General features: G+C 44.7%; 1 protein-coding gene across 1 annotated transcript in view; it reads right to left on the bottom strand.

Annotated features, from left to right (window-relative positions):
- The window catches only part of LOC126259570 (nephrin-like), a 1,073,586-nt gene that overhangs the window by 234,097 nt on the left and 812,015 nt on the right, over positions 1-27,474 (bottom strand). The window contains exon 7 of the mRNA XM_049956477.1: positions 5,271-5,415. Coding sequence (XP_049812434.1) covers positions 5,271-5,415 — 145 coding nt within the window. The remainder of the gene's footprint in view (positions 1-5,270; positions 5,416-27,474) is intronic.

Here is a 27,474-nt window from a genome sequence, read left to right as displayed (position 1 = left end):
CCCAACAGACTGGGTACTGGAGGAGAATAACAGCAGGTATGTTGCCTGACGTCCGTCTGTATGCGTCCCGCTCACTCCAGAATAGAGAGGGCATATGTATTGGGGAGTCAACAATCAAAAATTGGACCTTGAATGAATGGATCAATTTACTCTTCCCAGATGAAACGAGCATGAGTTTACAAAATGATTCTCGTCTCTTGAGAGAACCTGCTAGCCGATACAACACGAGAACGTCGTAAAAGGAGACATATTTGAAGGTAATGACATCATAGTGTGAGCGAGCTTCATGCTGAATGGCCGCATGCAGCAGAACATCTGCCTTGGTGGTGGGAGGAATACTGTAGAAGCTAAGAGAAGTGTTACGTCTAAAACATGTCTGCCTTTTCGGACGTGCAGTTCTCCAGACTTGCTCTTTTTTGAAGGATAATTCCCGTTCGCTTCGAGATGCTCTGAAGCAAGAAGTTATTGAAAGTGAAGGTGATCTACATAAATGATTTAGGAGACAATCCGAGCACCCCTCTTAGAGTGTTTGCTGATGGTGCTGTACCTTACCTTCTTGTAAAGTAATCAGATGATCAAAACAAATTTGCAAAATGATTTAGACGTGATATTTGTATGGTGAGAAAGGTAGCAGTTTACTCTAAATCAATTAAAGTGTGAAATCACCCACATGGGTACTAAAGGGAATTTTGGTTATACGATAAATCACATACATCTACAGACTGTCAGCTCAGCTACATACTTACGGATTGTCGCTCGCAAAGAATACAGTGGCCGGTGCGTAGAGACCAGTTTTTGTCCAAAGCCCTGGGAAAGTTCATACGTTTGTTCGTAAGGGGAGGCCGATAAGTGTTTTCTACCTTTCGGCTGGTCAGCGGTGGCAGAATCAAGGCACGAAACGAGCAATTTTTCTTAAACCATTTTACAGAAACTTTTCGATAAAAAAGATTCATTTTTGCTTTACTTATAGCCTTATATATCAGGTTCATGATGGTCTGCCTATCATTTCCTTAATGGTCGTAGTTAATGTTACATTTACGTGAAAGTAAGATACAGCGCGAAAATCGGAAAAATGGGCGATGAAAAAAAACAGGTCGCATTTGGTTCATATTACATAATACGCTGTTGCGTATGAAATTTAGCTGACATATTGAATTTTTCTTTACGCGTTGGTAGAAGTGTCTGTCTGTCACTAATCTCAAGGGAACTGATATGAAGTAGCACACGCATTTGCAATCGCGCCGCGCCAGCGATAAAGTCAGAGTGAAATATCCACAACATTTCTCACATTTCATAAACTGTTTCAGATATCAAAATGAGACTTTGGCAAATGATAACACGCAAAGAGAAGAGTATTTTCCATTTATTTATTACATTAAACTTCTTTATTTACCGTGTTGTTCCAATCACAACAGACTATTTCGGTGAAAGGATGTAGTTATTCAGGGCCATCGCCGGCCGGAGTGGCCGAGCGGTTCTAGGCGCTACAGTTTGGAACAACGCGACCGCTGTTGTCGCAGGTTCGAATCCTGCCTCGGGCATGGATGTGTGTGATATCCTTAGGTTAGTTAGGTTTAAGTAGTTCTAAGTCCTAGGGGACTGATGACCTCAGAAGTTAAGTCCCATAGTGCTCAGAGCCATTTGAACCATTTGAGCCAGGGCCATCGATAGCTGGTGAAACGAGAAATGGTGTTCGTTTGGAACAACATATCTGAAGACATTACACTTTTTTGTAACACAGGATATGCTTCTTCATAAGGTACTGACTTTACTTTTCATCACTTCCTCACGTAATAAACCACAGTTCCAAAATTCTCTCGGAACTGTGTCAACACAACATGTCAGTGAGATGAGACAATGTAAACGCCGCTGTGTTCTGGCAAAAGAAGCCAATTTTAACATGGTAACCAGAGAAATGTGTAGGCTTTACTCAGAATTTGCCACTAATGACGTTTCTCTAAAAGTTACAAATGGTTAGCAAGACAGGCGAAAATAGATCGCTGCAGATTCCGCAGAATTTATTTTAGATTCTGTAAGTAGGCTGTTTAGGATTTTATGTTGGTAACGCCACGTAGCGGTCTGTATGAAAATCACTGACTGTTCTGTGTGCAGTCTGTGGCTGGTTTGCATTGCTGGAATATTTGCTATTGTAGTGTAGGACAGTTGGATGTGAACAGCACGTAGCGTTGCGCAGTTGGAGGTGAGCGACCAGCAGTGGTGGATGTGGGAAGAGAGATGGATGGCAGAGTTTTGAGAGCGGACGATATGGACGTGCGTTCGTCAGAAATACGAAATTTGTGAGACTGGATGTCATGATCTGATATACAGGATGTCCCAGCTATCTTGTCCACCCAAAATATCTCTGGAACAATAACAGATATTGGAAAATGACTTTCACCGGTATCAATGTTGGGCTGGGGCCCATGAATGTACATATTTGGAAACATTCTAAAACGAAAGCTTATGTGTTTTTTAACACAAACTTATGTTTTTTTAAATAGACCTCCTGTATTTTTCCTTCAGCAATCCATAGCATGACAAAGCACATACACAATGGCGTTGATTGCATCGCAATATTCCCATTACATCCCGAGATATTGAGACGCGAAGTTGACGCTTGAAACACCAGACATGCGCTGCTAGCGCACGTCCTGAGGCTCAGGCGTGAACCCCATGCTGCCGGTAATCGCGATGTGATTGATATGTGTAGTCACACCTCCATACTTATCAAGAGGGACACTTACTTGTCAATCACATCGCGATTACGGGCAGCATGGGGTTCACGCCTGTGCCTCAGGACGTGCGCTAGCAGCGCATGTCGGGTGTTTCAAGCGTCAACTTCGCGTCTCAATATCTCGGGATGTAATGGGAATATTGCGATGCAATCAACGCCATTGTGTATGTGCTTTGTCATGCTATGGATTGCTGAAGAAAAAATATAGGAGGTCCATTTAAAAAAACATAAGTTTGTGTTAAAAAACACATATGCTTTCGTTTTAGAATGTTTCCAAATATGTACATTCATGGGCCCCAGCCCTACATTGATACCGGTGAAAGTCGTTTCCCAATATCTGTTACTGTTCCAGAGATATTTTTGGTGGACAAGATAGCTGGGACACCCTGTATAATTATTATTATTACTTTTGAACACTATTAAGGTTAATAAATTGTTTGTTCTCTATCAAAATCTTTCATTTGCTAACTACACCTATCAGTAGTTAGTGCCTTCCGTAGTTAGAACCTTTTATTTAACTGGCAGTACTGGCGCTCGCTGTATTGCAGTAGTTCGAGTAACGAAGAGTTTTGTGAGATAAGTGATTTGTGAAAGGTGTAGGTAATTGTCAGTTACAGCCATTCTATTGTAGGGTTTCTTGAAAGTCAGATTGCGTTGCGCTAAAAATATTGTGTGTCAGTTTCGTGATGATCAGAAAAAGTAAAGAGAGAAATGTCTGAGTACGTTGAGTTTTTCTCGGCTGTTTGAAAACCAAATACCGTAGAGGTTTTCCAGCACAGTAACTCATAAATTTTTCTGAGGGGATGTTTCAGTACTAACGTAAGCAGATGTGACAGTAGATCTTTTTGAATGGTCACCATGCGGATGGGGGTGCGTAGGGGCAGCACTTGATATTTACAAAAAAATTTGAGCACAGGCTTCAGTTTAAAACGGTACTTCCCCTCCAGCGCTCGGCATCTTCCCTACAGCACTCTGCTAGACACCACATGCTTCCCCAAGCGTCAGCGCATCTAGCGGCCACGGCATTTTGCGCGCACTATACAATAACTTAAACTGGAACGATAGCACAGATAATGTAACGGACCCGAAGAGTGCGATTTGTTGGCAGAACAGTTAGAAAATGCAGCAGTTCTGCTAAAAACACTATGTGCACTACACGTTTTCGTCATTTTCTCGAGTATTGCTGTGTGGTGTCGAATCCGCATAAGGTAGGATTGGCGGAGGACATCGAAAAAGTTCAAAGAATGGCAGCTCGTTCTGAATATTCGCTAAATAGGGGAGAGAGCGCCTCGGATATCACAAGTGAAAAGCCGAGCGGGATTGGCTGAGCGGTCTAAGGGCGCTGCAGTCATGGACTGTGCGGCTGGTCCCGGCGGAGGTTCGAGTCCTCCCTCGGGCATGGGTGTGTGTGTTTGTCCTTACGATGATTTACGTTAAGTAGTGTGTAAGCTTAGGGACTGATGACCTTAGCAGTTAGGTCCCATAACATTTCACACATTTTATAATTGAAAAGGGGTGGCAATGATTAAAACGAAGAAGTATTTCGTCGCGGCAGAATCTTCTCATGCTTATCAATCAACAACTTTCTCCTCGAATAGCGAAAGTATTTAGTGGGTGCTCACCTACGCAGTAAGAAATGATCATCACCATAAGATAAGAGACATCAGAGATCGCACAGAAACAAATTTTTAGTGTGCGTTTCCCCTGCATGCTGTTCGAGAGTGGAACAGTAGAGGAATAGCTTGAATGTGGTTCGATGAACTGTCTCATCGTGCATGGCAGAGTAATCATGTAGATGTAAATTTAGAGCCGGCCGGAGTGGCCGAGTGGTTCTAGGCGCTACAGTTTGGAACCGCGCGACCGCTACGGTCGCAGTTTCGAATCCTGCCTCGGGCATGGATGTTTGTGATGTCCTCCGTTTGGTTAGGTTTAAGTAGTTCAAAGTTCTAGGGAACTGATGACCTCAGCAGTTAAGTCCCATAGTGCTCAGAGCCATTTGAACCAATTTTGTAAATTTAGAGGAAGACATTCGTCTAATGGACTTGCGAGCATGGGCCGCAGATCTGAATCCTATAGAACATGCCTGGGATGCATTAGCAAGGGGAAGTGCATCCCATCAGCCTCCAGTAAGGACTTTTCCAGACCTCCATACCTCTCTCGCTGAGGAGTGGGATCGACTGTTAAAAGAGCTCTCGAACCATCTCGTAAAGAGCACGCCAAGTCGCCGTGTAGCATGTGTTGCTATCAGGGGTAAACATATCCCCTCTTAACAGCTTCTTTTCCTGTGGGATACTTTCCCAGTTGCGTTATTTTCTTACAGACCTTTTCTAACGTTACATTTCTGGCACAGTAGTGTGCCAAACCTAAAGCTCTTTCATGATTTCAGTATTCCTTATAAGGCACTACGTCTTCTTTCCGTTATTACGGTTAACTTTTGGACGCTAGGAAAGGTTGCGTTCCGCACTCTCAGGCTGGCCGATGTATACGGCCTGGATAGCTCGGCGCAGCGGACGAGGGCAGTCCGTACGGTACTCACAGTGTATCTGCAGGCGCGCGCCGTCCTCCAGGGCTTCGCTGGAGACGGCGCTGTTCTCCGCCCGGCAGGCCAGCCGCTTGTCTGCGTCGTCGACGCTCGCCGCGAACGACAGTGTGCTGGTCGTCGTGTTGCCGTCGGCGGACAGCTGCGGACAGGGAAAAGCCGGTTGAGCCTTGGTAGAAACTGCTGTTCTGAAGAGCGCGCCGCAGCGCGTAGTGTGAAGCAGTCGCCCTCCGTTTCTGACGATGGCGCCGCTGTGGCAATCGCAGCTTTGGTGTCTCCCTCTGGTGGGAAAGGGGAAAGGTTGCCTGTTCACGTGCATTTAAGGGGCGCTATGAGCTCGCTAGGGGCGAGTCTGGTCAGTTGGTCAGTCGGGTCAGTGTGGGACAGTCAGTGTCTGTCTGTCGTCCGGAGTGCTAGTATGTGTTAGGCCCCCAGTATACTCGAGTTTGTTCAGGCAATGGGCATTGACGGTTAGATCGATCGGTCGTGCACTGGGACACAAGATTACTTGTCCGTGTTGAGCGCCTGCGCATGTGAGGTCGTCACATCAGTCCAGTTGGCCGCGCCGTATAGTGAGGGGTAGTGGCTTCGCGGACGACACGAGACCAACAGGAGTCAACCCACGACATCGGTCTGCCCGGTGTGAGCTGCGACGCCGTGAGGCGGGAGATCGGCGCGCCTTCCTGCGTCCGTTGAAGAGCCTGGCAGCGGACGGTTCGGGAGAGCGTTTTGGGGGTGCAGCGCCAGGTGTTCGCCAGAAGTTAAGTGATTCGTGATATGTTGTTTTATTTACTTGTTAAATTCTACTTTTTCTCTTGGTCAGTCTCTCGTCCCCAGCTTGCTCGTCTGTCTCCCGTTCGCATTTGTTAGGCAGTTAGTGTCTGTCTGTCGGTCGTACGTTAATAGCTGCCTCTGTCATGTTTGTCGGATTCGGTGTTAACGAATTTATTCCTTGAAGTGTACAGCCGAATTCCTGAAATATGTTTTTATCTTGCCTATCATCTTGAGAGGCGTTATATATGTAATGTAGAGCATGTTTGTACATTTTATATTTTATGTAAGACTGCATTTCATGGGTTTTTATTTAAATGGTCATTTTCGTATATAAAGTTGCCACCCTTCCACCGTAAGAGGTTTCTTTAAAAAACAAGTTGCACTTTCGGTAGCAAGTAATTTTTTTTTCAATGTGACTGTTTTGTACCATTTCCATCCCTCCTACAGGGTGCATAGTTTATGTGTTTGTGTGAGTTGTTAGTATTTTTAGTTTAAAGTAATCTGGTGTGTTGCAGATTTGCACCAGTGTAGTCTTTCAGAGGTGGTTGTGAGCGGTCGTGACTACGGCCGTGTTAAAAGGGAGCGGCAAGCTTCTCAGCCCGAAAGCTCATAATGTAAAAAAAAAAAAAAAAAAAAAAAAAAAACTGTTATTTCTGTCTGAATAAATTCTAAAAGATGGTGCTTTCTGATTATGATTTTTAAATCTGTTTCTTTTTTTAAGAAAAGAAAGGGTTTTTAGGAATAAAATTCCCATTTCTTGAAATTTCATTTGTTTTCATCAGTTACCCACTCGTAACTACTTCCACGCTCACGTAGTGTGATTAAATGTGTTAATGTTCTTGATGAATCGTTAGTAAATAAAGTCAATTCTTTAAGAAAAGATTTTGAAAGTAAATTTACGGTTCACCGGTGAATGGTAGTGGGTGCCACAGTTGGCGGCGAACCAGCCGAACGAACCGAGTGAGCTGCTAAAGGAACTGTTCACTGTCCGCTACCACACCGTACCCCAAGCGGCCTAAATGAAAGGGTTTTACACCAGGCAGCTGGCGAGACGTATATTGGTAGGCCACAGGAATGTCATATTAATATTCTACACCGTACCATACCGTGGAAGGGCATGGGCTGCGACCTAACTTGCGCCAACGGCCTTGCCGCAGTGGTAACACAGGTTCCCGTTGGGTCACCCAAGTTAAGCACTGTCGGGCTGGGCTAACACTTGGGTGGATGACCACCCTGTCTGCCGAGCGCTGTTGGCAAGCGGGGTGCACTCAGCCCTTGTGAGGCAAACTGAGGAGCTACTTGAACGAGAAGTAGTGGCTCCAGTCTCGGAACCTGACATACGGCCAGGAGGGTGGTGTACTGACCACATGCCCCTCAATATCCGCATCTGGTGACGCCTGTAGTTTGAGAATGACATGGCGGCCGGTCGGTGCCACTGGGTCCACCACGGCCTTGGACGGAGCTTAAGTCTTACGACCCTATTTGTAGGGAGCTACTGGTGTGTACGGATACTGGATGAGGTGGTAGAAATCGCAACACTATTAAATCAAGGTACAGAAGATGAAGTGTTATATACTGAATTCAGTGCAAAACATGGTACACTGAACCGAGGGCTGCCTCTACTGACATGACAGAAAGGTGTACAGAACGACACATAGCAGAGCACTGGCCTCTAACTACAGAAGTTTAACTCGAGAACATATCGGAGAGAGAATACTGAACCATTAGAGCTAGGTATGCGCATCAAAACGGGGGAGAGGTGGCAGACTTCAGTTAAGGTTACCGCAAGGCTGACGCTGCATCTCTCCCGTACTGATGCTAAATACTGGGATCGACAAATGACCGAAACGGTGACAGAAACCGAGAGTCATTTCTAGACTGTGCTCGACGTAACGAACCGTTAAACTACACCGCAGCATGAAGTAGAGAATCCACAAAGAAGAAGCGATTGCAGGTGAAACGGCATCTGGTGGATGTTCAAAGAAGACGTTGCAGAATATGCCGGAGCGGCGATGCTCAGTGGTTTTATTGGCTGGTCCACACCTCACACTAGTGTGCCTACGGCTGAACGAAGTAGTTACAATGCCAACTTCCTGGATGGTCAAGCGGCTAGCTGTCACCTGTTGGGCCACAGAACTAACCGTTTCCTTTCGTCCCAGAGGTTTTTTAACCAGGCGCAGCTACGGCAGTTTGAACGGTACCCTATTGTATAATCCTGGCACCTAAAGACGAAGGTGACGCTCCGCTTAAACTTGGGTCTTTTTAACGGCCGTCGTCATACTGACCAATTAATTTTTTCTCAATATGACGGCTGCCGAAATCTGTTAGATTTTGATTCCTCTATACCAAGAGAATCATTATTGATACTTTCATTCGTGGTTGGTAGAAATAAAATTAGTACGCCAGTTATGGATCAAAGAGGTTCCAGAAACTGTAACCTGAGTTCACATTCATTAATTACTGCCCGACGCAGTCTTTATTTCCAGCCTTGCCCACGCACTCGTCTTGGCAAGTGGCGTTCTTGGGAGGATTCGTAACATTCGTAACAAAATCCGTTACAAGTGTGTTACGGAGATCCAAAGGTGTGACTAGGGCATTTCAGCGGAGATACATGCTGTGGACGCCGTCTACGTAGTGACGCGGCTTAGCGACAGGCAAAAATTGTTAGGAACGGCAAAAGAAATAGGAAGAGAGGGAGCGGAGCACAATGCAAAGAAGGAAAAGATTGGAAGACATTGAGGAGGGAAGGGGGTATAGATGAACGATAGGAATTCACGTGCTGAACAAGAGTTCCATGTGATCTGCTACCTGTCAAGCGAAGTGAAGTTCTGTGCAGGTTGGCAGCACCATCGTGTTTACGCTCAAGAAACAGGGAGTGGAGGTAATACTATACGCGATACACAACATGGCTCTTTAACAGGGGGTGCTGGTTACGTAAGCACGCATCGTCGCTGGATTTACAGGCTGCTGTAGAGAGAGGAGACGTCTAGGAGAAACAACCCCATCTCCTTTCACAGATGGCAGGCAGCACACCATAATCAACAATGCACTCACAGTATCTACTAAAAAGCCTTGATATGATGCACTGTTTTGTAGCTAAGTTGCTGACAGGTGCCAACATTCCGTACTGGTCCGAGGTATGGTTATGGGATTCTGTCTCAGGATACTCTTCGATTCACGACTGTCCTGCAATGCTCATTCATCAGCACACTTAACTGACAATACAAGTCATACTGTAGCACTGTGACGTTTATTCACCATGTAATGGGTATTAATCCACGTTTCCTCCGAATAAACCACAGCTGTAATCGTCAGAACAGTATCTCTTCCTTCAGACATGCAACATGTCACTGTAATGTGAAGATACAGTCATTGTATTGCCTAAGACATTGTGACCGTCATCGACGTATCTGTGCCCTGACGGGCTAAGTGATGGTAAAACAAGTGTCTCGCCCTGTCCCAGAATTACTAAATGTGCCACTTTAAGGAATGTGCAGAGCCCCCCCCCCCCCCATGAACCATGGACCTTGCCGTTGGTGGGGAGGCTTGCGTGCCTCAGCGATACAGATGGCCGTACCGTAGGTGCAACCACAACGGAGGGGTATCTGTTGAGAGGCCAGACAAACATGTGGTTCCTGAAGAGGGGCAGCAGCCTTTTCAGTAGTTGCAGGGGCAACAGTCTGGATGATTGACTGATCTGGCCTTGTAACATTAACCAAAACGGCCTTGCTGTGCTGGTACTGCGAACGGCTGAAAGCAAGGGGAAACTACAGCCGTAATTTTTCCCGAGGACATGCAGCTCTACTGTATGATTAAATGATGATTGCGTCCTCTTGGGTAAAATATTCCGGAGGTAAAATAGTCCCCCATTCGGATCTCCGGGCGGGGACTACTCAAGAGGACGTCGTTATCAGGAGAAAGAAAACTGGCGTTCTACGGATCGGAGCGTGGAATGTCAGATCACTTAATCGGGCAGGTAGGTTAGAAAATTTGAAAAGGGAAATGGATAGGTTAAAGTTAGATATAGTGGGAATTAGTGAAGTTCGGTGGCAGGAGGAACAAGACTTTTGGTCAGGTGATTACAGGGTTATAAATACAAAATCAAATAGGGGTAATGCAGGAGTAGGTTTAATAATGAATAACAAAATAGGAATGCGGGTTAGCTACTACAAACAGCATAGTGAACGCATTATTGTGGCCAAGATAGACACAAAGCCCATGCCTACTACAGTAGTACAAGTTTATATGCCAACTAGCTCTGCAGATGATGAAGAAATAGATGAAATGTATGACGAGATAAAAGAAATTATTCAGGTAGTGAAGGGAGACGAAAATTTAATAGTCATGGGTGACTGGAATTGGTCAGTAGGAAAAGGGAGAGAAGGTAACATAGTAGGTGAATATGGATTGGGGGGAAGGAATGAAAGAGGAAGCCGCCTTGTAGAATTTTGCACAGAGCATAACTTAATCATAGCTAACACTTGGTTCAAGAATCATGAAAGGAGGCTGTATACATGGAAGAAGCCAGGAGATACTGACAGGTTTCAGATAGATTATATAATGGTAAGACAGAGATTTAGGAACCAGGTTTTAAATTGTAAGACATTTCCTGGGGCAGATGTGGATTCTGACCACAATCTATTGGTTATGAACTGCAGATTGAAACTGAAGAAACTGCAAAAAGGTGGGAATTTAAGGAGATGGGACCTGGATAAACTGAAAGAACCAGAGGTTGTAGAGAGTTTCAGGGAGAGCATAAGGGGACAATTGACAGGAATGGGGGAAAGAAATACAGTAGAAGAAGAATGGGTAGCTCTGAGGGATGAAGTGGTGAAGGCAGCAGACGATCAAGTAGGTAAGAAGACGAGGGCTAATAGAAATCCTTGGGTAACAGAAGAAATATTGAATTTAATTGATGAAAGGAGAAAATATAAAAATGCAGTAAATGAAGCAGGCAAAAAGGAATACAAACGTCTCAAAAATGAAATCGACAGGAAGTGCAAAATGGCTAAGCAGGGATGGCTAGAGGACAAATGTAAGGATGTAGAGGCTTGTCTCACTAGGGGTAAGATAGATACCGCCTACAGGAAACTTAAAGAGACCTTTGGAGAAAAGAGAACCATTTGTATGAATATCAAGAGCTCAGATGGAAACCCAGTTCTAAGCAAAGAAGGGAAAGCAGAAAGGTGGAAGGAGTATATAGAGGGTTTATACAAGGGAGATATACTCGAGGACAATATTATGGAAATGGAAGAGGATGTAGATGAAGACGAAATGGGAGATAAGATACTGCGTGAAGAGTTTGACAGAGCACTGAAAGACCTGAGTCGAAACAAGGCCCCGGGAGTAGACAACATTCCACTAGAACTACTGATGGCCTCGGGAGAGCCAGTCATGACAAAACTCTACCATCTAGTGAGCACGATGTATGAGACAGGTGAAATACCCTCAGACTTCAAGAAGAATATAATAATTCCAATACCAAAGAAAGCAGGTGTTGACAGATGTGAAAATTACCGAACTATCAGTTTAATAAGTCACAGCTGCAAAATACTATCGCGAATTCCTTACAGACGAATGGAAAAACTGGTAGAAGCCGACCTCGGGGAAGATCAGTTTGGATTCCGTAGAAATGTTGGAACACGTGAGGCAATACTGACCTTACGACTTATCTTGGAAGAAAGATTAAGAAAAGGCAAACCTACGTTTCTAGCGTTTGTAGACTTAGAGAAAGCTTTTGACAACGTTGACTGGAATACTCTCTTTCAAATTCTGAAGGTGGCAGGGGTAAAATACAGGGAGCGAAAGGCTATTTACAATTTGTACAGAAACCAGATGGCAGTTATAAGAGTCGAGGGGCATGAAAGGGAAGCAGTGGTTGGGAAAGGAGTGAGACAGGGTTGTAGCCTCTCCCCGATGTTTTTCAATCTGTATATTGAGCAAGCAGTAAAGGAAACAAAAGAAAAGTTCGGAGTAGGTATTAAAATTCATGGAGAAGAAGTAAAAACTTTGAGGTTCGCCGATGACATTGTAATTCTGTCAGAGACAGCAAAGGACTTGGAAGAGCAGTTGAACGGAATGGACAATGTCTTGAAAGGAGGATATAAGATGAACATCAACAAAAGCAAAACGAGGATAATGGAATGTAGTCAAATTAAGTCGGGTGATGCTGAGGGAATTAGATTAGGAAATGAGACACTTAAAGTAGTAAAGGAGTTTTGCTATTTAGGAGTAAAATAACCGATGATGGTCGAAGTAGAGAGGATATAAAATGTAGACTGGCAATGGCAAGGAAATCGTTTCTGAAGAAGAGAAATTTGTTAACATCGAGTATAGATTTAGGTATCAGGAAGTCGTTTCTGAAAGTATTTGTATGGAGTGTAGCCATGTATGGAAGTGAGACATGGACGATAAGTAGTTTCGACAAGAAGAGAATAGAAGCTTTCGAAATGTGGTGCTACAGAAGAATGCTGAAGATAAGGTGGGTAGATCACGTAACTAATGAGGAGGTATTGAATAGGATTGGGGAGAAGAGAAGTTTGTGGCACAACTTGACTAAAAGAAGGGATCGGTTGGTAGGACATGTTTTGAGGCATCAAGGGATCACAACTTTAGCATTGGAGGGCAGCGTGGAGGGTAAAAATCGTAGAGGGAGACCAAGAGATCAATACACTAAGCAGATTCAGAAGGATGTAGGTTGCAGTAGGTACTGGGAGATGAAGAAGCTTGCACAGGATAGAGTAGCATGGAGAGCGGCATCAAACCAGTCTCAGGACTGAAGACCACAACAACAACGACAAGGAATGTGGACTGTGTGACATATGGAAGTTTGGGTCGGTGCTGGGGGTGTGTTCGGACAGCCGAAGTTGTTAAGGAGACCGTTCACGATAAGCGGGTAATCTTGCTTCAACTCCCACTGCGGCACAAATTTGCATATATCACTAACAGCTAACGTCAAACAATATTCGCAAAATTCTAATCAATTTTTTAATGATCAGGGATGCCAGTTCATATATCGAAGTCAATGGTATGCAAATATTTATGGAAATGTGTGATAGCAATGGCATCGTCACAATTGTAGTTCTTTCGATCTTAGAGAACTCTTTCCTAGAGAAAAGTTAAAAACTTGGGTAAATTTAATTTTTCTTGCAACAAGGTATAGGCGACACAGACCTCAGCAAATCTTTATAAAAATTTTCTCCTCTACACCATCTCGAAGAATGTAAGCTTAGGAGCTATTTACACTGCCTCAGTAGCTATTTAATTTACATCTACATCAGTATTCTGCAAGCTCTCCGACGCTGCGTGGTGAAGGGTTTCTCTGGTATCACTCACTAGTTTCCTCGTTCAATGTTCCACTCGCAAACGGCACGTGAGAAGAATGATTCCCGGTAAGCCTTTGTATCGGCTTTATTTACTTGAATTTTCTCGTCGTGGTCATTTCGAAGGACATATTTGGGAAGAAGTAATGCACTAATTGATCAAAAGTATTCGGACACTTAGCTGAATACAGTATGGTGTTGGACCACTCATAGCCTTGACCACAGCTTCAACTCTCGCAGGCCTACGTTCAATCAGATGCTGGAAGGTTTCTCGGGGAATGGCAGTCCATTCTTCATGGACTGCTGCACTGAGGAGAGGTATCGATGTGGGCCGGTGAGATCTGGCACGAAGTCAGCGCTCCTAAACTTCCCATATTTGTTCTATATGAATCAGGTAAGGACTCTGTGCAGGCCAGTCCATTACAGGGATGTTATTGTCGCGTAACCACTCCGCCACAAACCGTGCATTATGAACAGGTGCTCGATCGTGTTGAAAGATGCAATCGCCATTCCCGAATTGCTCGTCATTTGTGGAAAGCAAGAAAGTGCTTAAAACATCAGTGTAGGCCTGAGCTGTAATAGTGCCTCGCAAAACAACAAGGGGTGCAAGCACCCTTCATGAAAAACAGGACCACCCCATACACAAACGCCTCCGAATTTTACTGTTGGCACTACACACGCTGGCAGATGACGTTCACCGGGCACTCACCATGCCCACACCCTGCGCCGGCCGCGGTGACCGAGCGGTTATAGGCGCTTCAGTCCGGAACCACGCGACTGCTACGGTCGCAGGTTCGAATCCTGCCTCGGGCATGGATGTGTGTGATGTCCTTAAGTTAGTAAGGTTTAAGTAGTTCTAAGTTCTAGGGGACTGATGACCACAGATGTTAAGTCCCATAGTGCTCAGAGCCATTTGAACCCACACCCTGCCATCGGATCGTCACATTGTGTACCGCGATTCGTCACTCCACACAACGGTTTTCTACTGTTCAGTCGTCCAATGTTTACGTTCCTTACACCAAGCGAGACGTCGTTTGGCAATTACCTGCGTGACGTGTGGCTTATGAGCAGCTGATCGACCATGAAATTCCAGTTTTCTCACCTCCCGCCCAGCTGTCATTGTACTTGCTGTGGATCCTGACGCAGTTTCGAATTCCTGTCTGGATAGATGTCTGCCTATTACACATTATGACTCTCTTCAACTGTCGGCGGACTCTGTCAGTCAACAGATGAGGTCGGCCTGTACTCTTCTATGCTGTACGTGTCCCCTCACGTTTACACTTCACTATCACATCAGAAACAGTGACCTAGGAATGTTTACGAGTGTGAAAATTTCGCGTACAGTCATATGCCACAAGTAACACCCAATCACCTGAGCACGTACGAAGTCCGTGAGTTCCACGGAGTGCCCCATTGTGCTCTCTCACGATGTCTAATGACTACTGAGGTCGTTGGTACCTGACCGTAGGTGGGAGCACAATGCACCTAATATGAAAAACGTGTGTTTGGGAGTGTCCGGATACTTTCGATCACATAGCGTCTGTCATTCGACTGTTCCCGGAGAGTACTCTCCTGAAATTTCAATAGTAAACCCTTTCGTGATGCACAACGCGTCTGTTGCAGAGTCTGCCTCTGGAGTTTGTTGAACCTCTCTGTAAAGATCTCGCATTGACCAAACGATACCGTGATGAAACGCGTCGCTCTTCGTTGGATCTTCTCTATCTGTTCCATCAGTACTACCTGGTAAGGATCCAAGATTTATGAACTCAAAAAATCGGTCAAACAAGCGCCATGTAAACTACTTGTATCCCGTGCGTGAGAAACATGTCCTGAAGATTTTTCCTGTTAATCTCAATCCTTCACCTGCGTTTTATGTACTTACTTCATTTAAAGTCGCTCTGAATATTTCCTCCTACACCAGATACACTGTCCAGCAATTTGTCATCAGCATTGTACTTGTACAGTAGTGGATTTCCTTTACTACGTATGCTGCATTTACTGCGTTCAAGAGTAACTGCCAGAGCCTGCACAATTCGTCAGTTCTTTATGGGTAATTCTGCAAATCGATGCTGTCTTCTGGCACTTTACTTTCTTATAAACATCCGCATCGTCTGCGAAGAGTCTCAAATTGCTTTCGAACTTTTCTACTAGGTTATTTATGGACATTGTAAACATTAACGGTCTTATCACACGTCCTTGGGGTCGCCTGAAATTATATCTGTCGATATAACTGCGTTGAGAGTGACATGCTGAGATCTGTATGCAAGAGAGTCCTGAATTCAGTTGCAAACCTTGTCCGATATGCGGTAAATTCGATTCATATCACTAAGCGTAGGAGCAGGACGGTATCAAATGCCTTCCTGAAGTCAAGGAATACGGCATTCTCCCGAGCCCTCTGGGTCTCAAGCAGAGACAGGGGTAGGGGTAGCCGAGTTTCGGGCAATGCATGTCTATTTTTATAAAGGAGATTTTCGTTTTCTAAAAACATCATAAGTTTTGAGCCGTGTTTCGGTTTATAGCGAAGCCGGCACTGACCCATGCTTCTATGCAGTACTCCAGAATTCACAATTACTTTCACTTTTGTGAGGCGACAGCTAACTCATAGATAAGGAACACTTACACACACACACACATATATATATATATATATATATATATATATATATATATATATAGATATATTTTTCCCTTGTGGAATGTTTCCCTCTAATATATATACTACACGAATATGTAATAAAAATGGGGGTTCCTATTTTATAAAACGCAGTTGATATCCGTTTGACCTATGGCAGCGCCGTCTAGCGGGCCAACCACAGCGCCGTCTGGTTTGCCCCTTCAAGCTATACGAATTTCGTTCTTTGTAGTTGTTTCGTTTGACACTTATTGCGTAAGATATTTGGCCCAGTCACTATCAACGGACCAGTGTGTGTGTGTGTGTGTGTGTCAAACGAAAGGTGGTCCGTTGATAGTGACCGGGCCAAATATCTTACGCAATAAGTGTCAAACGAAACAACTACAAAGAACGAAATTCGTATAGCTTGAAGGGGCAAACCAGATGGCGCTACGGTTGGCCCGCTAGATGGCGTTGCCATAGGTCAAACGGATATCAACTGCGTTTTTTAAAATAGGAACCCCCATTTTTATTACATATTCGTGTAGTGCGTAAAGAAATATGAATGTTTTAGTTGGACCACTTTTTTCGCTTTGTGATACATGGTGCTGTAATATTCACAAACGTACAAGTACGTGGTATCACGTAACATTCCGACAGTGCGGACGGTATTTGCTTCGTGATACAATACCCGTGTTAAAATGGACCGTTTACCAATTGTGGGAAAGGTCGATATCGTGTTGATGTATGGCTATTGTGATCAAAATGCCCAACGGGCGTGTGCTTTGTATGCTGCTCGGTATCCTGGACGACATCGTCCAAGTGTCCGGACCGTTCGCCGGATAGTTACGTTATTTAAGGAAACAGGAAGTGTTCAGCCACATGTAAACGTCAACCACGACCTGCAACAAATGATGATGCCCACGTAGGTGTTTTAGCTGCTGTCGCGGCTAATCCGCACATTAGTAGCAGACAAATCGGGAATCTCGGTGTTGAGAATGCTACATCAACATCGATTGCACCCGTACCATATTTCTATGCACCAGGAATTGTATGGCGACGACTTTGAACATTGTGTACAGTTCTGCCACTGGGCACAAGAGAAATTACGGGACGATGACAGATTTTTTGCACGCGTTCTACTTAGCGACGAAGCGTCATTTACCAACAGCGGTAACATAAACCGGCATTATATGCACTATTGGGCAACGGAAAATCCACGATGGCTGCGACAAGTGGAACATAAGCGACCTTGGCGGGTTAATGTGTGGTGCGGCATTATGGTAGGAAGGATAATTGGCCGCATTTTATCGATGGCAATCTAAATGGTACAATGCATGCTGATTTCCTACGAAATATTCTATCAATGTTACTACAACATGTTTCACTGCATGACAGAAAGGCGTTGTACTTCCAACATGATGGATGTCCGGCACATACCTCGCATGTGGATGATGCGGTATTGAATAGCGTATTTCATGACAGGTGGATTGGTCGTCGAAGAACCATACCATGGCCCGCAAGTTCACCGGATCTGACGTCCCGGGATTTCTTTCTGTGAGGATAGTTGAAGGATATTTGCTATCGTGATCCACCGACAACGCCTGACAACATGCGTCAGCGTATTGTCAATGCATGTGCGAACATTACGGAAGGCGAACTACTCGCTGTTGAGAGGAATGTCGTTACACGTATTGCCAAATGCATTGAGGTTGACATCATTTTGAGCATTTATTGTATTAATGTGCTTTTTACAGGTAATCACGATGTAACGCCATGCATTCTCAGAAATGATAACTTCACAAAGGTACATGTATCACATTGGAACAACCGAAATAAATCTTCAAACGTACCTACGTTCTGTATTTTAATTTAAAAAACCTACCTGTTACCAACTGTTGGTCTCAAATTGTGAGTCATATGTTTCTGACAATTACAGCGCCATCTATTACAAAGCGAAGAAAGTGGTCCAAGTAAAACATTCATATTTCTTAACGTACTACACGAATATGTAATAAAAAATGGTGGTTCCTATTTAAAAAACGCGTTTGATATCCGGTTGACCTATGACAGCGCCATCTAGCGGGCCAACCATAGCTCCATCTGACTACACTAGTTTCGTCACTAGTAGTTTTATCGTTTGACGCTTATTCCGTGAGATAATATATATATATATATATATATATATATATATATATATATATATATATATGTGTGTGTGTGTGTGTGTGTGTGTGTGTGTGTGTGTGTGTGAGTGTGTGTGTAGGAAAGACTGACTATGTGAATACTCCAAGAAATAACTGTAAATTATTGTATATAAGAAGCAAAAAGGTTTGTAAAATAATTCACACTATGTAAGACATGCGAACAAAATAGCTTTCAAAATAGTATTGTTAAAGAGACAAAAACAGATCATTGTAAAAATAGATTGCAAAATACAAAACTGTTAGTAAGCAACCATTAGTTAATTTGTTATATCACTTTTATCATTTCAAACGCTGACACTATAGAATTATTGTTTACATCATGTATGAACTTCTCCTCATGATGCACAGACCTTAAATGAAGGAGCCTATACAACTGACCTATGATAATAAGTGTGGGTGGGATGAAGCTCGAATGTCATTGTTTGAGTGGTTTCAAGACATTTTAATACGTTCTCATTGGCCCACATATTTCTTCCAGTTATTTAGCCACAGGACGAGTTTCTAGTTACTTCATGGCACTATCCACATGAATAGGGAGCATGAGTAGGACAGGGATTCCCCTGGACGATCTTGAATGAACCATATACAAGTGTCGATGGTTCTCTGGAAGGACAGTGGAGTGGGGGCTAACCTTAAAAGTACACAGCACATGTGTATAATTGACACCAGAAGTGTAAACTAACTCCGAAAAAGACCTTGAGTTAAAAATCCATTTAAATCTAGAATCGGCACTGATAACCTAGTGCTTATCACTTAGAGCGCTATAATATCACATGACGTGTGGGTTGCAGATCCACTAGCCCATGGTTCATATTCGCCCTTCTATACAGCACACATCAAAAAAAGTTTTGCATCACCGCGGTTCCGAGAGTTCCGGAACCTGTACGGAAAACTGAAACAGAGATCGACATAAACATCATTTCCGCCCTTTTCATTGCTCATGAAAACCACACATTTCATGTTGTACCATCATACAGCGAGCCTTCAGAGGTGGCGGTCCACATTGCTGCACACACCGGTACCTCTAATAACTAGTAACACTCCCTCTTTCACTGGTGCGTGCCTTTGTTCGTGGCAGCATACTATCCACAATTTCATCAAGGCACAGTTGGTAAAGATTGTCCCAGTCGTCAACGGCGATTCGGCGTGGATCCCATAGAGTGTTTGGTGGGTCACGTCATCATTAAACAGCCTTCTCAATGTACCCCAGGCATGTTCGATACGGTTCATGTCCCGAGAACATGCTGGCCACTGTAGTCCAGAGATGTCGTTATCCTGAAGGAAGTCTTCACAAGATGTGCACGATGGGGGCTCGAATAGACGTCCATGAAGACGAATGCCTTGCCAATATGCTGCCGATATGGTCGCACTATCGGTCGGAGGACGGCATTCATGTATCGTACAGCCGCTAGGGCGCTTTCCATGACCACGTGCGGCGTACATCGGCCCCACATAATGACACCCAAAACAGCAGGGAACCGCCACCTTGGTGCACTCGCTGGACAGTGTGTCTAAGGCGCTCAGCCTGACCGGATTGCCTCCAAACGCGTCTCCTACGATTGTCTGGTTAAAGACATATGCGACACACATCGGTGAAGAGAACGTGATTCGAATCCTGAGCGGTCCATTCGGCATGTTGTCTTTAGCGCGCTGCATGGTGTCGGGGTTGCAGAGATGGACCCCGCCATGGACGTCGGGAGTGAAGTTGCGCATCATCCAGCCTACTGCGCACAGTTTGAGTCGTAACACTATGTACTGCGGCTGCACGAAAAACGTTATTCAACATTGTGGCGTTTCTGTCAGGGTTCCCCCGAGCCATAATCCGTAGATAGCGGTCATCCACTGCAGTAGTAGTCCTTGGGCGCCCTGAGCGAGACATGTCATCGACAGTTCCTGTCTCTCTGTATCTCCTCCATGTACTAACAACATCGCTTTGGTTCACTTCGAGACACCTGGACACTTCCCTTGTTGAGAGCCCTTCTTGGCACAAAGTAACAATGCGGACGCAATCGAACCGCGGTATTAACCGTCTAGGTATACTTGAACTACAGACAACACGAGCCGTGTACCTCCTTCCTAGTGGAATGACTGGAACTGATCGGCTGTCGGACCCCCTCCGTCTAATAGGCGCTGCTCATGCATGGTTGTTTATATCTTCGGCCGGGCTTAGTGACATCTCAGAACAGTCAAAGGGACTGTGTCTGTGACAATATCAACAGTCAACGTCTTTCTCCAGGAGTTCTGGCAACCGGGATGATGCAAAACTTTTTTGATGTGTGTACTTTCGATATCTGGAGGAAGATCGCCAAAGACTTTGGTCGTTAGTGTAATCACCATCTGTCACTGCTAAACGGTTGCTCCATTCGTTGTTGTTACTTTCTCTGACACGCCAGCAGAGGGAAAGGCGGAGTGGTCCCACTTTGGTCCAGTTTTGTATACAGCGCCTTGATAGAAGTATCTTTTTGTTGAGCCGATGAAGGGTACGAACATTAACAAGTGGTATTCATTTGGATGATTTTTTTCTTCGTGGTTGACCACAATCACAAGTCACAAGTGCAAGCTGGCTTGTAATATCATGTTATTTACGCAAGTCGGAAAGCTTGTGATATTTCAGCCTGCAACTGAGACTGGCTATAAAGCCGAAATAACGATTAAGTAAAATAAGTGAACTTTAATTTAGAATCAGTACACAATACCACCACCTCTGGTTCGCGTAGTATCCTGTAAGTTGGACGACAGATGGCCTCTGAGACCATACCTTTCAGTAAGATAATGCAAGACCATGTGATAACTGTGCTGTCATAACCTATCTTGATGGTAGAGGAACTGTTGCTCTGGCTTCTGAAAACTTGTGGCGATGGGTTGCTGAAGCTTGGCACGACACTACGATTTGTGAAGTATGACACTGAGGGAGACAGCAGTGAATAACATTCAGAATCTGTCATCAGAACACATTTCGAAGGCATACTTGGAATTCTGTGTATTCCATTTTGCGCTGTAGCTACCCTCAGGTCACCCACAGGATTTGTCTTTTATCCTACCACGTACAAGCTTTTCACAGTCTGTGTATTTCAGAACCCGGAAGTGGGCTGGGGAGGCAATTAGATCACATAGGGGATACCCGCCTCCGCAGCAGACGTTGTTAATTCGCACATGTGCAGAGGCATTCGACTCGAAGCGAAGCCGGTTCGAAGCCTCGAAGTGAGTGAACTTTTCGTTGCCAGTATTGGGCCAGCAAAGGAGCAGAGGTGGTTAGGATGAGATGTACAGGAATAAAGTTTGTCCGTCAAATCGAGACATTAGGGTCGGCATCCCCCTAGGTTGATATCTGAGACAAGTAGGCTAAGCGCTGGTGCAGAGCTTACGCTCTTCCTCCTCTTATAATCATCATACATCACAAATATAACATTACAATTCTACACATCCACTAGTGTCATCTACACTCCACAAATATACCCTAAGACAGAACTCTATCACTACCAAAAGGAAAGCGGTCTACGCGTGTGTAGGAAGAACACTCCTTCCGATAGGCTACTGAATCCAGCTGTTGGGATGTGCCAAGCAACAATGTCATAGGACACTTACTTTTTTTTACTTAGAGGCTCAGTGAAACATACGAGCCTTTTTCCATAACAATCAAAGAAGTGTCTAACAAAGCAGTACAAATTAACACCTCTAAGAAATTTTAGGGGTACAGTAACAGATCTCTTCCACTTACTAATTTGGATAGATGGCGCAAAAGCAACACCAACAACGAATAAAGTTGTATCTGTGCCAGTTTTCACGTGGTAAAATCAAAAATGAGGGGAAGTCAGTACAAGGTGTGACTCTTGCAGGTCATTCAAACTACCACCATCGTCAGTGTCAGAGTGCTTTGACATCCACAGCAGACCGTATCACCCTGTCGTCCATAATCAGAAAGGTGAGATACATTTGTAACGTTTAGCTGTACAACGTGATTCAGCTGCCCCCAGCAACGGGTTTTACGTAGCCCACAATACTCTTAAAAACCACATGCGAAATTTTCGTGTTGTCTCAATCTCTACGTGAAAACTACGAGTATTTATTTCCCCTACAGAAAAATGAACAGGATCTTTTTGCGGGAAATTTATTTCACTAAAATTTTATTTATTTCACTTAGATCTCAAGAAAACCGAACAAAAGTGACCTTCAAATCCATCTCCACCCCCATACTCACACCTCACCAGCCATTTCTAGTAAGTTGTTTGTGGCTTTCTCTTCTACCACTGTAGAGAACTTTCCGACTACCAAACTATTCCCGACATTCCAACATTTTTGGTGTCCAAGCCACTAAGTATAGTCGGCTTTTTCGTTCAGATTAGTAGTTTAAACGTGCCCATGAGGGTCATGAAAGAAAAAAAAAAGAATTGTGTTAAACGTTACGAAAAAAATTAATTATATTGACAATTCCGTCGAAACCTTACCCCTACTAGCACAGTAGTTTCGAAATCAGATGGTTTGTCGAATACAACTAAATAATTGTTTATTTAATGATGCTAAAATTGACAAGACTTGTAGGTAAAATTTACCGGAACTTTAATTTTACAGTTTGCAATTGCTCGACTGAGCTGGTGGAACAATAAAGTCAGACAATGAAGACAAAAATGATGGAATGTGGGAAATAATTCGTGCAGTCCAAAATTTTGTGCGTAGCATATATTTTTGTTCATATCAGAAATCCTGACTGGTGGGGGCTGAGTGTAAGAGTCGGGTATGTTTGAAGACCACTTTCGTACGTTTTCCTCAAATATCTCTAAATCTACTGTCTCTAACGAAAACATATCCCAATGCACAATTTAACTGCATTAAATTTCGTGAAAGGTCGTTGTAATGGGGACGTAAAATTCCGCCTTGTAAAGGAAAATATACCGACGCTTTCCGTTGTCACTGGACGTTGCATGAAATACGTGTTGAGCACTGTTTGTTGCGGCTGACTGCAGCCACAAAAGGGAAAAGCGAAATTGCAAATATCTGCTGAAACACCAGAGAAAATTCTCATAACGACTCTTGGGAGAGACAGCCCGTATTGATAATAAGTAAAATTTCGTTACGTGGTACAACTTCGGATGTCGCATTCTAATGGGCCAAATTTGTAGTGAACTACTCATGTTAAAAGATAACGCAATAAATCCATCAGCGCATAAAGTATGTCAACGCGTGTACATGCTTTACTTCTTTACAGGTGCTTCCTATTTGTGAAAAGAGCAGAATACAGTGAAAGGGGGGAGGGGGGGGGGCTGTGTTCTGGAGCAGTTTACTCAGGACGAGAAGTGGAGGTAGGACTGTACTACGCCGCATCCTTAAGTGGCAACAGGGGGCGAATTCCAGCGGGCCACTCTTCTGTTTCACGACCGTGGTGCTGAGTGCACCCCGTATCCACCCCTTCCCTTGACCGCGTCCACCGCTCCCTATGTATTTTAAACAATTTAATTACGGCAGCGAGTGCCCGCCCGGCGTAATTAAGGGCTGGCCGCGGGGACGGCGAGCTAAAAGCACCTCGCAGGGATAAGCGACCGCGACGGTAAGAGCGAGGCTCCGGCGGCGGCGGCGGCGGCGGTGGCGGCGGCGACGACTCTGCGCACAGTGGCGGCGGCGGCAGCGGCGGCGGCGGAGGCGGCGTTTGGGCACTGGGCACGCCGACTGCGACGACGCGGAGGAACCCGTATATTTAACGCGAGATGACAAGAACGCTCGGCGAGTGAAGTTTCATTACCGAGGAAAGTGGGGGGTGGAGGGGGGCGCTCGTTAGTGGACATATAATTACTGGTGTAAGTTGCGCAGGCTCCCTGGCTCCCATAAATAAAGGCTTTCGGCCGTCGCCGGGCCGCGGGGTCGGCTACGGAGACAGCGCAGGCAGTAAAACGGCGCGGCGTGCTCCGCATTAGCATTTTGAGCCGGCGGCCGGCGCGGGGAAAGGACCGCGAGTTACGCCCCTGCGGCCACGCAGGTAGGCCACACTGCAGCACGGCTCAGCCCGTAAAACTGGTTCCGTGACGCAAGTGCTGCTCGACTTCGTGCGAGACTGCGACTGGCAATTGCCTCTGCACAGGCAGCGAAAGTGCGCACACACATACATACATACACACACACACACACAGAGAGAGAGAGAGAGAGAGAGAGAGAGATAGAGAGACGTGGCCGCACATGTGCATTTTCCCAGGTCAACACAGCTCTACTGACAGGAATAAGATAGCTCCTTTCTCCCATTCCGCCACCTCCTCCCATCTAGGCACCCTAATACGCTGATTCCAATCTACTGCCGCATTCACACCAAGTAAGCGTCCTGTAGCGTCGCTCCCCATCTCAGAATCGATAGTTGCTTCTTGAGAGCGTGAAGTGTGGGTGTTAATGAGCCGTGTCTATGTTTTCCTGGAGTACACTATTCGTTTTGACCGATGCATGACCTACTAAAAATTGAGTTCTTGCGTCGCCAAAAATGCTGAAGCTGTGCGTTCTGCGTCTGTGTTCGTCAACAGAAATACCTGTAGATTATAATGAAAACTGTACATTTCTCAGTCGTGACAAGGATCGTCGAGGTAGCACCCACGCGCATCCTGACGCTTAAGGAATCGTCAAGCCTGGACTTGACCATAATTCTGTGGACATTCCAATTAACAGCGTCACCTATAAATTAATTGCAAGTAGCTGCACCCATTTGGGTTACACCTAGTTGAATAGTTATTTATAAAAATATCTCGGGTATGTACTTACTCCAATATTACAAAATCGTGAACAAGGCTATGAAGCAGCGACCGCGTGAATCTGCAGACTGAAAAATCAGCCAACCAGTTGCAAAAAAATTGTTAGCCCTTCAAATCTTTCTTGCAAGTGGTTGGCTGATTTTTCAGTCTCTTCTTATTCCAATATTCTATTAGTCCATCAGTCCATCTCCTCCATCTCCTCCTCTCAGTCCATTTCCACCTCCCCCTTTCGCTGTCGGTCTCCTCCTCCCTCTTCTCTCTGTCTCCTCCTTCGCTGTCCATGTCCATCTCTTCCCTTTCAGTCCATCTACTGCTCTTACCTTGCCCTGACCATTTTCCTCTCCCCCACACTCTGTCCATTCCCTTCTCTCCTCTCTCTCTGTCCATCTTCTCCTCCCGCTCTATCATCTTCTTTCCCGTCTCTTTCTTCCCTTCTCCTCTTTCCGCCTTCCATCTCCCCATTATTACCCCATCTCAATAGGAGGCTGTTACTTCGTACCCCACCGTATTTCTTTCCAGATCGTAACTAACACATGTTCCAAATTTGGTTGAAATCGTTCCAAGAGGTTATGATGAGGTATTTGCAACTGTCTTGACCGTGTGCGTAAATGTCAAACATATTTCATACGTGTTTCACATATTTCATACATGTTCCACCGGTATTTCTAACGAATTTCCTCCTGCAGTTTCATTTCAAGCCAACGGCCTTGCCGCAGTGGTAACACCGGTTCCCGTCAGATCACCGAAGTTAAGCGCTATCGGGTTGAGAACTGTTTGTTGGGGCTTGGATGGGTGACCGTCCGATCTGCCGAGCGTTGTTGGAAAGCGGGCAGCAGGCTGCATTCAGCCCTTGTGAGGCAAACTGAGGGGCTACTTGATCGAGAATTAGCGGCTCCGGTATCGTAAACTGACATACGGCCGGGAGAGTGGTGTGCTGACCACATGCCATCCACATCCGCATCCAGTGACGCCTGTGGGCTGAGGATGACACCGCGGCCGGTCGGTACTGTTGGGCCTTCCAAGGCCTGTTCGGACGGAGCTTAGTTTACTTTTAGTTTCATTTTAACGTAGCTCAATGATCATGACCCCATACCTCCTGAACTATGTGTCATACATTGACATATTTTTGTAGGTATATTCGGCGGTATATGTGCATACTGTCTGCTGAATGAGTACCGAATAGAGTTCGTAGCAGAGAAGTAATAAATATAAACGTTGTACATCACGCAGCAGGTCTCATGCAACTCAGTGTTTATGACGTCATATATCTTGAAGTTTGTGTCGTACAATGATCTAATTGTGTTGGTACACTGAGTGGCATAAGTGAATACTTTTTCCAAAACGTTTCGGGAATACAGTCAGTAGTAAAGAAGAGATAAATTGAAACGCCCTACTTCATGAGACAGTTTTATTGCAAGCACAGTGAAAACGAAATGAGCAATATACTTTTTCCTATCATCATTTCGTGAGGGCTGCAAGCGTGAAAAACTTTCGTATATCATTGATAATAAATGCAATGGTTCTGGAAATCACAAAGTGCTCTCCTTCTCAAATACTGTATCAATAAAGTATTGGCATTTGCGCTGTGCTCGCTACACTTCTTTTTCATCCTCAATAGCACCTCTTTGATGGGCAGGTATATGTAAGGTTGTATGTGTGTTAATTCTGCGTATAAGCTAACGCTCTTTCAAATTTTATCAGAGTTTCAGAATTGGACAAGCCGTTTCTGCCTGAAGGAGTAACTAACATACGTTCATTCCATTCTATCTCTTTCTCTTTAACACACACGCACACACACACAAACTTTCACATTACTGTGAACAGTTCATAATTCATCAGAATCGATACACACCAACACCGACAACAACAGTTCAGATATACGAGTGCATGCCGACGTCGTAAGCTGGGGGATGAAGAGACAAAGTATATGAGGATATTGACCGTGTAATTCAGTACGTAAAGAGAGATGAAACTCTGATAGTCATTGGGGACTGAAGTGCATTTGTGGGCGAGGGGTAGAAGAAAGGGTTATGGGATAATATGTGCTTGATAGAAGGAACGTGACAGGAGACAGACTAATTCACTTCTTCAATAAAAATCAGTTAGTAATAGCGACCTCTGTTGAAGAATCAAAACAGAAGGAGGTATACACGGAAAGGCCGGGAGATGTGGGAAGATTCAAGTTACACCATGGAAAGGCAGAGGTTGCGAAATCATGTATAGGATTGTGAGGTTTAAACGGAAGCAGACATAGACTCAGATCACAATTTAGTAATGACGAAGAGTAGGTTGAAGTTTAAGAGACTAGTCCAAATGTAGCAATGCCCAAGGAAATGGGATATGAAAGCATTGTCTTGAAGTTCTCGCTGTAGATACTGTGACTTTGAATAGTTCAGGAGGCAGTTGAAGAAGAATGGACATCTCTAAAGAGTGCAGTCACACAAACTGAAAACAAAGCCGTAGGTACAAGGAAGGTAACTGCGAGGAAACCATGGATAACAGAGGAAATACTTCTGATGAACGACGAAAGAAGGAAGTACAAAAATGTTCCGGGAAATTCAGAAA

This window comes from Schistocerca nitens, chromosome 5 (genome assembly GCF_023898315.1).
Source record: "Schistocerca nitens isolate TAMUIC-IGC-003100 chromosome 5, iqSchNite1.1, whole genome shotgun sequence".
Classification (NCBI taxonomy): Eukaryota; Metazoa; Arthropoda; class Insecta; order Orthoptera; family Acrididae; genus Schistocerca; species Schistocerca nitens.
The sequence above is the reverse complement of the archived record's forward strand: the minus strand, read 5'-3'. Positions and strand labels throughout refer to the sequence as shown.